The sequence below is a fragment of the Urocitellus parryii genome, chromosome 1 (genome assembly GCF_045843805.1).
Source record: "Urocitellus parryii isolate mUroPar1 chromosome 1, mUroPar1.hap1, whole genome shotgun sequence".
Taxonomy (NCBI): domain Eukaryota; kingdom Metazoa; phylum Chordata; class Mammalia; order Rodentia; family Sciuridae; genus Urocitellus; species Urocitellus parryii.
The window spans coordinates 149,101,177-149,118,636 of NC_135531.1; the positions used below are offsets into that span (position 1 = coordinate 149,101,177).

The following is a 17,460-nucleotide window of genomic DNA, read 5'->3' on the forward strand; positions in this document are numbered from 1 at the left end:
CAGGGAATGGTCATCCTGGAGCTTATAACACTTGACTGTAGCTACACAGCTGGTAGCTGATGAGGTTCGATTATGTTGCAATGATGATGCACAAAAAGAGGAAAATGCCAATTGGTATTTTTTACCCAAGTAATCTGAGCTGGGCTAACATTCCTGAGAAGGATACTTCATGCCAAGACTGGAAGACTTCGTAAAGCCTCTGGGTATGTTTCATCTACCTCCAGTAAGAGAATTATGTCTTTGTTTAGCAAAACTGGATTTTAAATGCTTTCGTATTGTTAGTTAGTGAATAGGGGAAACCCACTCTGCCATCACTTCTCATTCTTGATATCATAGCCACTGTCTTTCCTGTGGCTTCAGGTGGCTCTCTAAAACTATCCTATGGTGATTCTTCAAACTATACCTTAAAAGGCTGTGATTGACTGACTTCCATGTAACCTAATAGTATCTTCCAAATGCGCAAGATCAGTGTTTAATCTGCATGTTGGAATTGTTTTGCTTAAACTGTCACACACCAGGTTTTCTAAAATGAACTCATCTTTGGTATCTACCACAAACACGGAGGTTTTCCCTTTTCATAAGTCAAGCATAGCTTGAGGCCTGATCATGACATGAAGGCCAAGGCTCCAATTTAATTTTTAAGTTTTCTACCTAAAAAGATGAGCTGTAATTGGGTATAATCAAGCAATTCAACTTTAATGAATGCATAAATAACCTAACTAATTTTTTTTTAGTTTAAAAAAATTAAACTAGATTTAATTTAGTTTAATTTTTTAAATTAAATTAAATTTTAAAATTTAATTTTAATTTAAAAAAATCAATTTTTTTTTAATTTACTGAACATTTACTGAGACTTTATGAAATATTGCTACTCTGTGTTGATAAGCTTTCTAACACTGTAACAAATACCCAAGAAAAATCAACTTCAGAGGAGGAAAGGTTTCTATTAGTCCCTGGTCACTAGAGCCCGTGCTCTGGTTGTGGCAGCGCAGTACACCCTGGCAGGAGTCCATGGTAGAGGAGGCCTGCTCACTTCACAGCAGCCAGGAACCAATGACGAAGACACGGAGGGGCAGTGGTCCAATATGCTCTTTGGGGGCACATCCCCAGTGACCTAACTTCATTCTTCTGGATCCTACCTACTAAAGGTTCCACCATCTTCCAGTTGAGCCAAGCTAAAAAATCAAGCCCCCGGCCCTTTGAAGGACATTTTACAGATCCAAACTGTATCATGCTTTATGCACATTATTTAATTTAATTTTAACAAAAGCTTCATGAAATTTCCCATTGTTTCCCCACCTTCTATCCTCTGCTGGTAGATGAGAAACTCAAACTTTCCTAAAATTTCTCCACAATAGCATGAAAGACCCCCCAGGCATATAATAATTCCTCAATCAAGAATTAGTCACTAACACATGCTCCCAACACTTTGATGCTTCATGCTGCATATCATTCATTTTATATTTCCATTTGTTCATGGAAATGAAACCTGGTGGTTCAAAACATAGCATTTGAAGTCAGGCTGCCCAGGTGTGTATCTCATCTCTACCACTTACTAGCCTGGAAAAGTATTTATTCTTCCTGTGCTTTGTGTTTTTCAAATATTAATTAAAAGGTAATAGTTATAGGACACATCATAGGAAATTAGGAAGATTTTCTTGAATAATATATAAAGCACTTGACATAGCACCTTGCCAGAGAAATTTGACTATCTCCTACATTTTGTGAATATGAATTACTATTCTCAAATGTAGTCTGAGCCTCTTGAGTCTTTCACATATATATTATCTATTGATACATTATGTCACATTTTTCATTCAACAAGAATTTATTGAATCCCAGCACTATGCTCTACTATGGGGTTACAATGGCCATCAAGAAAGATATCCAATGTCACAGAATATAGAAAATGGAAAAAAATGGATTATTAAATACTCAGGAGCAGTGTAATACCTGGGCTATGACATTTATAGTCACAGTTTGTTTGATCACTCTTCTCCTCTTCCAAATTTTGATCTTTCCTCTGAAGTCTCCTGGGCAGCAATAACTGTTATCTGCCATCACTAAGTGATGGAATCTTTGTGGGTTTTCTTCCCCCATGAGAAAAATCATAAAACCAGAGAAAATAAAGACACAGAGCTACTATTTTAGAAAAACCTGAAGACACTTCTAGTCACTACAAGATATGCAGAATTAGAATCCTAGAATGATAAAATCTAAGGTGGACTTTCAAGGAGCTAGTTCAAATGATGGGAAAATCAATGCCCGGATGGTTAGGATGGTGAACTAAGTTTTTACAGAAAGAGCTAGAATCAACTTGAATGCTGAAGCTGTGTTACCTTTTCCACACACGACACAGGTTTTATAGAGGAAACTGTCACCTTTTCGTGGTTGTTGCAGCAGGTTGTCTTAATTTTGTTCCCTGTCACAAAACAACTTCTCTCCAAAACTCAGGTGGATTTATGCAACTGGCTCATGTTTACTTGACCATGAGACTGCGTAACAGGTAAAGAAAGAAGCAACATTATTCTAGATGATTAGCAAAAAGGAAATGCTTGGAAAATGTTCAAGTATATATTCATTATTTGTCACAATAATTGTTGCATAGTGAAAATATAATAATATTCATGGCGAGAGTGGATTAAGTTCAGTTAGATCTCCTTTCCCACCACTGAGGTTGTCTATCAGAAGACACAAACCAAGTTTAGTCTCCTTGGTGACATAGTCACTCAATGTACTGATACTATAACACCATCAATTCTACTGTGCCTCTTTTTAGGTATCACGACTGTCCTGACAATGACCACCCTCAGCACCATTGCACGCAAATCTCTCCCCAAGGTCTCCTATGTCACAGCAATGGATCTCTTTGTGTCTGTTTGCTTCATCTTTGTCTTCTCTGCATTGGTGGAGTATGGCACCCTGCATTATTTTGTCAGCAATAGGAAACCAAGCAAGGACAAAGACAAAAAGAAGAAAAATCCTGTATGTATCATGTCCTATTGGTACCATTGAAATGTTTATACAGGAAGTTTACCTGGTTTTGTCTTAGTTTGGTTCTGTTACCTTATCTGCATGCTAAGGCTCAGCACTTTGGGCTTCAAGATAAAAACAGAATGTGTGAATTTTGACCAGATCATAAATAGATCCATTTATGGCCACTAGTTACTTGAGAGAGCCCTGATTCTCTTAGACGCCTTATGCAAATGTAATTACTTGATCTCTTCATTTTGTGAGGATTAAATCCATTTCTGAGTAATGTATCCATTTTCTAATTAGTATTACTCTCTAGGTTTTATTGTTTTTGACCAACTTTAATATTTTTAAATTACTGATGTTTTAAGTTAAAACTTTCATCCAAGGTATTCCACTAAGAAGTCTTTGAAATTTCAAGATTAACAAAGCTTTTGCAAATAATGTGTGTGTGTGCGTACGTGCATGTGTGTGTGTGTGTGTGTGTGTGTGTGTGTGTGTGTGTGTGTATGTCTGTATACCTGAGCATGCACATGTACATTGCCCACTGAGGACTTCTACTGATTGCATACTTAACATGAATCTCTTTGTTTATAAAACAAATATCTCACTATTGTGTGGACTAGTTACTAAGCCTCCATATTTTTGTTTTTCTCTTCTTTTCTCATATAGAAGATAAATTTAATATTATTCAAAATAAATCTTCTGGTGCTGCTCTGAAAAATAAATATGGTAATGGAAGTAAACAAATGAAATACAGAAACATTACCAAAAAGTGCATGAAAATCCTTATTGTTAGTAGCTGGTCATGATATATGCTCTTAATGGTCTATACAGTTACCAGCCTGAATTTCTTTCAGTGTCAATGTGATTTGGAAACAGGTAGGATGATTTCCACTTGCACTAAACATTAAACAGAGGATAAGGCAAAATTATAAATGCCTACACAATTCTCTTTTATTGTGGATGTTATGCTTTGTTAGGGGTAGGTAACCCACTTGAGTGCAGTATCTGACTCTTAGAAGCTTTCATTAAAGTTAAAGTCCATTCCCTTCCAAGAGAAAGCAAAGGTAATGGCCCTGCCCTCCTTGACTTACAGCATCTGCTGGTCCTCTGTTCTCAGGGCCTCCAGGGCCATGACAGTGGCTAACTATCTGACTTATGGACTTTGGGAGCTAAAGTATGAGGGAATCTGACTGAAATAGGTCATAGCTTGATGCATCTCCAAAACTCAGGTGCATTTATGCAACTGGCTCATGTTTACTTGACCATGAGACTGCGTAGCAGGTAAAGAAGCAACATTATTCTAGATGATTAGCAAAAAGGAAATGCTTATTTTAATTTTCAAAATGTTATTATGCTTTATGCAATCTTTCCTTCCCTAGCTGTTTTGCTTCTCTCTACTTTTACTTTTTATTTCCTCTCCTGGTTTTAATTTCCTTGTTGTGTTATGGTTTTTTTTGGTTTTTGTTTGTTCTCTCTCCTTCACTTTCCATTTCATTGTCCCCCAAGAGGATGTCCCCCATTGCCGCTCAGAATTATTACCTGCCAGAGTCACAAGGATGGGAGGGCTGGCTCTCACATGAATTCTGAAGAGCCCTTTAGAAGTCCTTTTGCCTTCTCTATCAGCTGTGTCACTTCAGAGTGGATTTTGTTGCTGAGTTAGACACAGATGGATTCCTTTAACCAGGGTCTTGGAAATAACAGAAGAAAAAAAAGACAGTAGAAAGGACAGGGGATTTAAAAACCCGAGAAAGTGAAAACAAACAGGTAATTTTATTCATTTTTTTTTCCTTTTAAGCCAATTTGTTAATTTACCAAAGCTAGTAAAAGCCTACATGGTGAGTGAGCAGCCGAAATTTCACCCTCCTGTTTAATATACCCTTGGCTCATCATCGTATCAGGACTCACCAACACTAACATCAGGTCTCCTTGGTGACAGTGAGAAGATAAATCCATAGTATTACCATATGGGGAAACCAGATAACAGGAAGTTTCCTCACAGCTGAACAATACTGGAATTTGCAGTCAGATAACTGGATTAATTTATTGAAAATTTCACTAATATCACAAAATTCTGTGTTCCAACTTTAGGCATATACTTTATCCCAAGCTCAGAAGATTCCTTCTGTGTTTATAATTTCAGTTCATTTTTACTCACTATGTTTTCAAAATGTATTTTTAATTTATCTTATTTTGTCTCTCTCTCTTTTTTTCTTTTCCCCTTTCCTTCTTTTAATTAAAAAAAATGCTATTCTCTTTTCTGTCTACAAACCCAAAGCTTCTTCGGATGTTTTCCTTCAAGGTATAATGCTTTTGGAATGGAAATTCACTGCATGCCACTGCTAAATTTAACTATTAACGCTTCCATGGTGTTTTATTTATGTTTTTATAAGGAGAAATCTAAGCATTTTACTAGAAATAACAGAAATATCTGTAGATTTCTAGAGTTGATTCTACAACTATTCACTAATTCTCATAGGTTTTGATCTTATATCAAGCTCAAAAGCTATCAGGCCTATGAGAGATGTCATAGGTAAAGAAGGTCGTTTTACACATCAAAACCAAGTCTGATCCTCTTTCCTTGAATGAACATGGGATCCAATTCTACTGGCTAATTTTACCACATACAGACTCTTTTAAAAGTAAAGTTTAACTCTATAAACCTTAGTTTTAAGAATGGAAACTAAAATATTGTGTTTTTAATATGTAATCTGTGTTTTCCTTAACTCTACTTTTGATCTTTTTTTAAAGAATACTGCCTTTAAAAGGCTGAGTTTAAATATCCATACTTTCTTTCTAGGGTAGTTAATTATCAGGGCTGTTGGCTCTGAGAAATACTGCAATGAGATTTCTATTCAACTCTAATATCTGATTTAGACACATTAGAATTTGTGTTTATATTATCCTAAAGCTAAGTCAGTCAAATTAGCATTAAATAAGTCCTTTTGTCCTTTAGCAAATTTATTATTGGTCTTGCAACAAAGGTTAGATTAGCATGTAGCCATTTGGCACTAGTTCCTCCTCATATGCTTAAACGTTCAACAGGCAGTTACGTCTTTTTTTTTTTTTTAATTTTCATTCAGATGTAGGTCAACATTGCTGATAATTTTAAGCTTCTAACTGGTGAATGTCACACAAAGTTCTCTAAAAACATAAACTATCCCTCTGTGGCATAAAATCAGGAAACATCTATATTTATATATATATTAGCATTTTCTATTAACATCATTTAATATACTTGCTCTGTGTAACAATTTCCTATTTGCCTTATAAGTAAGCATGACCTAAAATTTGATTTCAAAATAGATGCATTTTTATTTCTCTGTTTCACTCACATGCAATACCATTAGCCTTCATGTAACCAACCTCATATCTAATAATTAATAGAATAAGATTCCATGTAGTTTGATTTAGATCTTCAAATTTGAGTTCTTTTGATGTTCAATATTCTTGCTCTAGCTATTAGCTTGGTGATATTATTTTCAGCTGCACTGCTTAAGCTCAAAATTTGAAATATGCAAATGTGTTCTCTAAGTTCAATTTTACCATTGTAGATCATGATGTCATAGCAATTTCCTGAGTACCCATTTTCAGATTCATCATCACATTGGTGACATTATGGAAAAATCATCCAGGATTTCTCAAGTGTAACTAACTTGGATTCCTCTCCTTCCCTACCCTTGTCTCAGGCCCCTACCATTGATATCCGCCCAAGGTCAGCCACCATTCAAATGAACAATGCCACGCACCTTCAAGAGAGGGATGAAGAGTATGGGTATGAGTGTCTGGATGGCAAGGACTGTGCCAGCTTCTTCTGCTGCTTTGAAGATTGCCGCACAGGGGCCTGGAGACACGGGAGAATACATATCCGCATCGCCAAGATGGACTCCTATGCTCGCATCTTCTTCCCTACGGCTTTCTGCTTGTTCAATCTGGTGTATTGGGTCTCTTATCTTTATCTGTGAGGAGGTATGGGTTTTATTGATCTGGATCTTATTCACTGAATCTCATGGAAAAAAGATGTCCCTTGTAAGTCCACTTCAAAAATCCCCTGTGTGGTTGATAATGACCTGAATTTGTTTCTATGTCCTAACCTGGTAAATTGTACAATGTCATATCGTTTGTGCCCAACTCTCCTTTGGTTAGTATAATTTGAACTTTAATGTTTGCTGTGTTTCATACCTGCAAGGCAAAGGAAAATTAGAGCAAGAATTGAAAACAAGCAAGGTATTTTTCATCTATAGCAACTGAAATAGTGAAAGCTCTTCCTGTTTATATTGACCAGAGTCCTTACTTGATTCATAAAACAGTTAGATACCAAGGTCCAAAACTGTATCCTAAGTTCACTCGGGGGCAAGTTGTGGTAAATTTGGACATAATGAACACAATGAACTCCCTCATTTGAGAATAATCACAAGCCTAGACTAGAAATCTCTTATTCCTTCATTCCATGATAGGAAGAAAATTTCCTCCACATCACATGTACAATGATGTAAATATTTCAATAATGTAGAATGCTTCAAGTTTAATGCATGCATCTCTTTAGAGCCAAAATAAATGGATTGAAGTTATCTTCATAAAGTATTGTCCTTTATTTTGTGTCTTTGAGTTATAAGAGAATCATGAATGTAATTATAAGGATTTGGGTTTAGAATTGGAGGGAGGAATTTCCATTGCCTTCTCCCTCATGCATGAAGACTCAGTTTATTTTTATTTCTTGTATGGCATATTAAAAAACACTTTGAGTAAAATATAGGCTGAATAATTGACATTTGCCAACTCTAAATATGCCCAATTTCACAAGTAAGCTATAAAGTGATCCTATGTGCTTGCCGCTATTTTTTCTTCCAGTTAGGATGATAGATCATAGCAGACTTACTCTCCATCTCAAGATCTGCTTCTAGTGACTGTTAGTGCCTTGTGGGCAGAATCCTTGTCATTTCTTCTTTGGGTCCTCAGTACCTTGCATAATATTTGACATATAGTCAGTGCTCAATAAATATGATTTGCAATGAGTTGCCTTCATAAACTTCTGGTGAATCTCTCCGTGCTGCCCCGGAACGAGTGATTCATCCATTCATGTTGGCACTGTCAAGTGATGCTTGATTTTGTAGACATAACCACAGAGGATCCAAAGATCTTTGGTTATTATGTTCATCTTCAAAAATTTGTTTCAGGTAAAGTCTGCACTCCTTTTAAAATAGTATCTATGTTCTATATTTGTGTACAGAAATGACTAAGAGGGCATAGAGTTTATAATATTTTTTTCCAGGTTTGGGTGTGAGTCAATTCTGACCCCTTGACAATTCTATTTGCAAATTTGCGCAAGGCAAAAGCAAGATTCATACCTGACTGTCATTCAGAATGTAGTATTCTATGCTCTGTGAAAAAAGTATACAGAGATTAAACTAAAAACCAAATGAAAAGATGAATGGCCCACATGGAGGTCATTGAGCCTATGATTGTGGCCCCATGAGACTATATTGTAATGAAATGAAGTGATTGTCCCAGACGTCAAATGTGATGAATTGAGTCTTATATTTATATACTTACCTGAGTCCTTATTTTTCTAAAAATAGTACCCTTTGTTGGTTCTTCTTTATGCAATCATTGCTCTAAGTCAGAGTTTAATAATAGCTAGTGTAACTTTATAGATAATCTGAAAAAAAGTAGAAAGAAGAGAGAGACTTTGTGAATATAAAACCATGTAAAGTCATCTGGATGAATCTTGAAATACATTTAGCTGCCAATTTTGCAATGTTTAATATATCAGTGCTCTCATATTTAACCTCAAACAAATGTAAATAGAATGAATTATTTTCTTGTTTTAAACCGTCAAGATATTAAATGTTGACTCTTTGGGAGAGTTGTTGGCAAATTTCAATGGTGAGAAACATGTTATTATTGTCAACTTGAAATGTGTTCTGTAATGGGGACACTAAAAAAAGCTAGCTTTCCAATGTGTGCATAGTATTGGCAACATGGATATATAGTATATATAATCTAATTCTTAATTATCAGCTGCACCCTGTCGCTGTAATTGAAAGCCTTTTCACAAAAGGAATTGCCTAATGTGGACTTTTACAATAAAAATCCCGCATTCTAATCCTGGTAGCATCTCATTCGTCTGGTTGGACTGTTTTTCTTAAAGATTGTGACCTTTCTAGTTTCATTTCCCTAACTTCCTTTCTAATGGTGAGCTATGTGATGATGTTTTACATGGTGGTTCTGTTGCCTTCAGAAGACTTAAGGTGGATTTGGAGCATACAATGAAGAAGGAATGTGGAAATGTGATGAAGTTAGTAAAGGTCAGGCTCTCGCCCTGAGATTTTTGATGCAGTTAAGAATAGGGAGTTTGATGTCTGACAAAGTTGGGGTCCCAAACTCAGCCTTTAGGAATCTCTGTTTTCCCAACTATAAATTGGGTGTAACAATGACACCCCATAAAGTAACAATCAACAAATAGTAAAATGTTCTCTCCCTTCTTCCAATATTGTCCACTCACTAATGCCCAGCTCCTTCTTCCTCCAACAAATCAACCCCACTGAAAGAATGAAGCAGTGGTCACAGATGTGCCTTAAGGTGACCCTGCCTCATGGCATTTCATTTTTAAAGGAAGATTTGCCTTGCAACTCTATTTTAAACTGTAAGTTTTCAACAATTGTTGAAAAAAAATGTTTCACATCACATTAGGTTTTATTTTTATTGATTGATTTTTTTTTTAGTTGTAGATGGACATATACCTTTATCTTATTTATTTTTATGTGGTGCTGAGCAAACCCAGAGCCTCATACATGCTAGGCAAGTGCTCTACCACTAAGCCACAAACCCAGCCCCCAGATTAGTGATTTATAAGGCTCAAATAACCCCAAAGAATTTCACTTCTGAAACTCAGATATATAGGGAGTTAATTATCCCTGCTTCAGCAACAGTGTTGTAGATTCCTGAAGTCCTTTGAAACTCTCCAAAGAATAAAATAATTCTTTAGAAAAGCTACTTTAACCGTTCTCTACCTGCCAATTTCTTGGCCCCTTGTGATTTCCTATATCTGATTTAAACACCCATTTCTCACTTTTTAGATATGTAGACATATAGTTTTCACCTAGGTTTTACCTGCTGTCTAATTCAATGCCTCATTTTTGGCTGGGTATAGATTTATTGCATGGCCCTCATCCCTTTTTTTGGTCTCAATATTATTCTGTTAGTTGCAACAACATTTGTGTGTGATAAAGGTCTAATTAAATTTACCAAATGATGTGATCTTTAGGGATTATGCAAAAAAAACTGCTATCTCTAATGCTTTGTCATTATGGATTGGAGTCAAATGTGTAGGAGAAAGGGGACAACTTAGAAGTTCTTCTGTAAAAACGTGTCCTATTCCTAGTGTCTCTTTTCCTACTAACAGACTCAACAGTCTGTACCTGGTTTTACTGAATTACAATATGCATTTTTTTTCTTTTTCAATATTTGATGTGATTTTTGAGTGGCCTAGTCCTAATGTTTACCTCATCTGAGTATTTAACATTTGTACAATCCTCTTAGTAAACAAATTTTAAATGAACAATGCTGTGACAAGAATATGATATAAATAATTCACTACCCATTTGCATTTTAAATCAGGCTGTTTATCTTCTGCCTCTCTGCTGAATAAATGTGCCCCACAATTTTTTTTTCTGTTACTTGTACATATTACGGGTCTGGAGTTAAGTCTTTTATCAAAGAAATTTTGATTAAGCACCTATAAATTTAATTCAAGAGAAAGCTTTCGGTAAACATACCATGGGCTCCAAATAAGACACTGTGGATGCAGAAAGAGAACAATTTCAAGCCTTCTTTGCTTTAAAGTGTTTGTGATATGATAAAATACAAAAATAAATACATGTAACTATAATGGGGCTGCACATATTGGCTTTAGGTGGAAGAAAGCACTATATTTGTGAAACCAGAAAAGTGTTTCTTATATAATGCAAAACATTCTGCCATATTTGGAGAGGTCCTATCACTTTCTTAATGTTTCCTTTCTGACTGCTATGAAAAACTTGTGGGAAACTTATAAAATGTAAAAAAAATACAAGGAAGAAATATTAGTCAATCCATCAGCAAAAGTTAAGCACTAAAACTATCATATAACATTTTTTCTTCTCTACATATTAAACAGATAGATAAAATAGGTAGATGTAGTCAAATATGCATATGGATATGGACATATCTGATTTGTGGATTAATTTTTACACAAATTGTATGAATCTATGTAGCATAAACATTTTCCAGAAGTCTATTATTATATTATACAGCTCTACCATAATATAGGTAACCTGTCTTTTGCTTCTAAAAATCTGCTTTATTTCTTATTTTTGTTGTTATAAATAATGCTACAGTAAATGTCTTTGTCAGAAACTATAGCTACCACAGATTCATCCCTAAATATAGTCTTTGCTATACCAAAATGCATATGCATATTAGAATCCTGGCAGAAATCAGGTGGTACATTCCAGAAGATATTGAAGAACAATGAATGAAGGAATTACTCATGACAATGTAGGTCAGGTTAAGGTCCACCAGTAAAAGGATGGTACAGTATTATGTGCCTACCAATACTGGAAAGCTGTCGTCACCTAAGCTAATTTCCTTATGGCTACTGTACTAAATTTTCATTAGTATTTTGCCTTAGACCAATACAAATTATCATATCTGAAGGTTGAAAGTCTCAGTGGATACAGTCAAGATGCAGGCAGGGCTGCAATTTTTCCCCCAGAGCTTTCTTTTGTTTTTGTTTTTTTTTCCACATCCTATAGGTCTCTGTATTCCTCAGCTAAAACCTTTCTTCCAAATTCAAAGCAAGCCACTGCATCACCCAAATGTTTCCTTTTTCACATTTCTAGCTCTGACCTCCTGCCTCCCACTTATGTGGGCTCTTGTAATTACATTGAGACTGTATAATCCAGGATAATCTCCTCATCTCCAGATTCCTAATTCATATCTGCAATGTTCCTCTTACCACTTAAGTTATTTACCATTCACATGGATTAGTTTATGGACATCTTTAGGGGGGCCATCATTCGACCTAGCACATCACCCTAATCATATAAACACAAGAGAAAGGATGAGCTACAGTACTTTAGAGAAAGCAGTAAAAATAATAGTTGTTGATCAGGGAGGAGTAAACACCCAGAATAAGCTCCTGGGATTAAGGGAGGAATAAGCACCCAGAATTCTTTCTTCTTCTACCTGACAAATACCAAATTGTTCTAGCCAAAAGGAAACTAAAGGGCAAGGAAACCCAAATAATATGGGCCAGAGGGGTCACCCTCTGGTGGGGCACAGATGATAAAGAGGAATGGACAATGGAGCTAGAGAAATTAATGGAAATGTACTAGCAAAATTCTCCACACATTTGTACATGTGGTACAAAAGAAAGTTTATTTATTTGCAGATTGGTCATTAGGAATTCTGAAGAAAAAAGAGAAATCTAAGTTTTTCCCCATGAGGGAAAAAGGTAACTTTAAGAATATTACAGTCTCATATATTTTATGATGGGTAATATATTCCATATGAAAATCTTTCCAACTGGCTTTATAAGCCCTTTATGGAGTTACATTCTGGGAGTTAATGTGGGTTAATAGTCATGGCCCTTTGGTTTGTCCCACAGCAAGAGTGCCCAGGCAGTCACTGATTTACAGGCCCAAGCAGCCTGGAGCTGCTTCAGGAATATGGGGAACTTCTGAGCCCATATTTTCCCTCTGCTATTGCAAAAGGAAAAAGAGACAGAGCTTCTGAGTCACTGGGTGCCCAAGGGTACAATTCTATACTGGGTTAAGACTAAAAATAGCAGAGCTACAGTTCTATTTCTGTAAACACAATGACTATAAGGACAATTAAAACTTAATTGTCACAACATAACCTGAAGTGAAAACAGTTGAACCACTTGGCAAACAGACTGGTTTGGTCTGTGTTTTCCATTAACATTTTCAGACTGGATAACTGGAACTGTGTGTCCTACTGTAAAAATGCATGCACCAGGCATACCTATGCATTTGCAAAATGCATGTCTTATCAAAACTTTCTTATAAAGCTATAAGCTCCTTAAAGTGGGGCTATACATGTTACCACTGAATTATTGCCTATCACAGTGCCTGATTCATAATAGGAATGTGAGGAATGAAGTTTTCAAAATAAAATCTGTAAAACTGATGTCATAAAATTCATAAAATTTTCATTTAAAATATACATTATGAGGCTTGGGGTTCAGATCAGTAGCTGAGTACTTGATTAGTACCAATTAAACAGTGGGATCAATCTCCACCATAAAAAATAAAATAAAACACCCATGGTATTTTTTGATTTTTGAAAGAGAAATTAAAGTGTGTGTGTGTGTGTGTGTGTGTATATATATATATATATATATATATATATATATATATATATATATTACCAAAATCTTCCAAAGGCACACCTTCACAATTCCTCCACCAGAAGAACACACTAACTTGATGAAAAAATCAGAATTAAACATTTTCATTAATCTAACAAGGTCATCAAAGCTGAAAAACAATGAAATTTCAAAAAACTTAATGAGGTTTATTCACCAACTATCCATCAATGACAGCCAGTAGATTCAATTAGTTTTGGGGAGAAACAAAAAAAAAAATCTTTCCTTAAATGGGATTTTGTAAGGTACAATCTGTCCAAAAGGAGGCAAAACTCAAAATACTTTCTTTGTTGATAAGTTGGCAATCATTCATGATTGTTTTAATTGACTTCTTCAAGTCCTCAACAAAACCCACTTTGAGAGCTTCTTGTTTTGCACGCATATAATTCTCACAACTAATCAGAGGTGGGAAAATAAAGAGATGGTTTTCTAATTATCATTTTGTATGACTTCATCCTTCAATAACTTTTTTGGCCATTTTATAAACTTTTAATAAATTGTATGAAATCTATCACCTTTATGACTCAGAGGTGAGAGTAAGAGAAAGACCAAAAGCAAGCTAGAGCCAGTACGAGAATGAAGAGCACAATGGGCAAGGAAGCTGGCTATTGGCTCTCCTCTGGTCATTGCTTCATTACTATGAACAGTCATTTAGCTAGAATGTAACAATTTCATTATATTTGGGCTTTAAAAAAAGTTTTTTTTAGCAAAATACACATGAACCTTCATATTACTACTAGCAGTAATTTGAGCACCTATATTTATATTGGCTTCTGTAATAAAAAATACCTTTCAAAATTTTCCAAATGTTCTTTTGTTTATGTCAAAGTGTTATCATAGTAGGCTGCTTACAACTTGTACTCAATAATTGTCTGCTTTAGTAACAATGAGAACTACCAAAATTTATATACAAGGAACCTCCATCTCTACAATTTTTTAAAGAGAGAGAGAGAGAGAGAGAATTTTTTAATATTTACTTTATAGTTTTAGGTGAATACAACAACTTTATTTTATTTTTATGTGGTGCTGAGGATCAAACCCAGGGCCTGCGCATGTCAGGCGAGCGCATTACCGCTTGAGCCACATCCCCAGCCCTCTACATTTCATATACATTTTCCCAGTAAGTTTTACTTCATAGAAATTAATGCTTTATGACAAATGACAAGATTATTCCACTTTTCTCCAAATAAATTTCCCTTGTGTATGTCTTTATATGATTCAATAAAAAGAACAAAACAAAAATATAAAAAAATTTAAGATATAAAATGCATATGCAGAAGGAGAAAAAGATTTCTTAGTCAACATAAAAAATACTAAAGATAATGTGAGCAAGTGATAAATTGGATTATATTAAAATTAAAAACTACTTTTATTTACAAACTTTTTATTCAAAAGTTCTTTAATTATTTCATTCTTTAATTTACACATTTAAGAAAGCAATCCAAGGGTGTTTAGGAGTTATTTGCAATACTTGTATTTAACAAAGGATTCATTAAATTTGCCTAAAGAATTTCTACAGTTCAATAAGAAAAAGACAACTGAATAAAAAAAAATGTGCAAAGAGTGAAAGATCATTTCCAAATGAAGACACCCAACTCATACTGAGTGATCATGAGAGTGCAAATAAAAGTCAATGTCACTATACAACCATTGAAACTAGTTTAAGAGAAAATTTCAAGCACTTGCAAGGATATGAAGCAACAACAAGTCTCAGGTTCTGTTGTAGAAATATAAATTTTACAATAAAATTTTAAAAATCTGTTGGAAGAACCTATTAAAAATAAACTGCACACACCTAATGACATACCAGTTCTTCTCTTCAAAGTATAGAAATGTCCACACTCATACAGAACACACTCAAATGCTTATAAGAATACTCTATTTGAACACTTGGTTTTTTGTTTGTTTGTTTTTTTATAATTCAAAGCATGAAACTCCTCCAATGCAAATCAAATGCGGAATGGATTAAAAAAAAAGCACACTATGACATAGTCTAACAATAAATAACATACCAATCTACAGCAACTTGATGAACTACAAGTAACAATATGAATGTGTTGGAAATTGATGTAAAAGACCTAGAGTATGTAGAACAACATACCAGACTCAAGAGAGAACATTATTCTTCCAATAAACTGGATATTTTTGTTCCTACTATATCCACAGGTTGAACACTCATCCTAATGTGATGGTATTTGGAGGTGAGATCTTTGGAATTAAATAGGTCGTGAGGGTGCAGTCCTTATCAATGAGATTAGTGCCCTTGTAGGAAAGGCTCTCTGGCTTCTTTCCACTGTCTGAGGTGTTAGGGTTTAGATATGAGATGTCCTTTAAAAGTCTCTGAGTGAGCAAATACAAGTAAGCTTAGAGGTTAAGTGATTTGTTTATGAGAGCCATAACCTATTAAGTGCATTAATCCATTGACTGGATTAACAGTTGAGACCTGTAGGCAAGTAGAATGTGACTGGAGAAGGTGGGTTACTGGGGACCTGCCTTTAGGGTATACATTTTGTCCCTGGTGAGGGTAGTTCTTTCTCCTTCCTTGTTACCATATTCTTGACTCCTTCTTCCTCCACTCCCCTCTGCCGTGATGTTTTGCCTCATCTCTGGCCCAGAGCTATGGAGTTGGCTATCCATAGACTGAGACTTCTGAAACGCTGAGCCAAATCAAGTTTTCTTCCTCTAATTGTCCTTGTCAGCTCTTTTGATCACAGTGACAAACAAGTTGACTAAAACACAGGTATACAACAGAAACCCAGCAGTCTGTAAGCCAGAAGAGGTCCCTCACCAGAAACAAACCATGCTACAACCTGATCTCAGACATCCAGCCTCCAGAATCATGAGAAATATTTTTGTTGTTGTTTATAAGCCACCCAGTCTATGGGCGTTTGTTATAGTAGGATGACCTAAATGAATTTACATAAAATTATATATAAAATTTATATAAAATTAAAAACAAATCAAAACTATTCTATTGTGTGGCTGTGAGGAGAATTCATATATATATATATATATATATATATATATATATATATATATATAGTGATGGTGGAGAGAGGATTCCCAACAAGAGAGGGGCTTCTAGGACACTAATAAAGTTTCTTTTTTGATTTGGGTTCTAGGCACACGAATAAGTCATTCTGGAAAAATTATTTGATAAGTATACTTTTCACTATATATATTTTAATAAAACTTTAAGACTACATAGAGTAGTGTTATATCTATCTACAAATTATCAATCTACCATGAAAATAAAATGTACCCTTTGTCATGAGGCATAATGTAAAAGACTTTGTAGAAAATCAAATCGATTTTCTTCTAGTTCTGTTTTTAAAACTAACCAGCATCCTGACCCCAGGAAATTGATGTTAACAGACCTAGAGTTTTCTCAGGAGGAGCTTGGACGACACTAACTCCAGTTATACCTTTTCTCTTTTACATTCCATAAGCTATGTATGGAATTTTACATAAATCTCCCAGGGCTGCTATTTCCTTTGAGAGGGAATTAAAAAAAAATAATGCATTTTTCAGATTACTGATAGATCAACTAATTCATCTTAGACTTACACAAGTTCACTGCATAAAATGCTTTTTATTAAATGATCATCAGTTTCAATGACAGAAAGGTAAATAGATAAAATTTAAATATTATTTTTGTAGTTGGGGAATATTCTGCCAGTTTTACAAACTAAATAATGCAAATATTATGAAGAATATACCTAGATAAATTTCCATATCCACACAGTATCTTTTATTTCTTTGAATCATTACCTCTCACAAATGAAGAAATCCTTCATGTCATTTACTCTCATGCATGCTATGTGCTTTGGCAAATCAATACTTGATCAAAATTGACAGCTGTTTCTGTATTCACAGTCTCAGTACCTGTAAACATGCCTCCTCTGACTAGGCCCTCTATCTGTGCCTAACGCTTAGTTGCTTTCACACCACGTTCTCCAAGTTCTCCAAGGTGAGTCACCAAGACTTTTGCCCCCCACATAAAAAAAAAAAAAGCTGCAAAAGAGTCTCTCATGATCAAAGCAAATCATAACCAA

The 17,460-nt window shown here is 35.0% G+C and overlaps 1 protein-coding gene across 4 annotated transcripts in view; it reads left to right on the top strand.

Moving 5' to 3' along the window:
• Positions 1-6,941, top strand: part of Gabrg2 (gamma-aminobutyric acid type A receptor subunit gamma2) — an 86,186-nt gene extending 79,245 nt beyond the window's left edge. For 3 of the 4 annotated variants that reach the window (XM_077797713.1, XM_077797715.1, XM_077797717.1), the window contains 3 exons: positions 2,780-2,985; positions 5,255-5,278; positions 6,666-6,941. In XM_077797713.1, coding sequence (XP_077653839.1) covers positions 2,780-2,985; positions 5,255-5,278; positions 6,666-6,941 — 506 coding nt within the window. The remainder of the gene's footprint in view (positions 1-2,779; positions 2,986-5,254; positions 5,279-6,665) is intronic. The other variant, XM_077797721.1, reaches the window with a different exon arrangement.
• Positions 6,942-17,460: the final 10,519 nt, after the last annotated feature.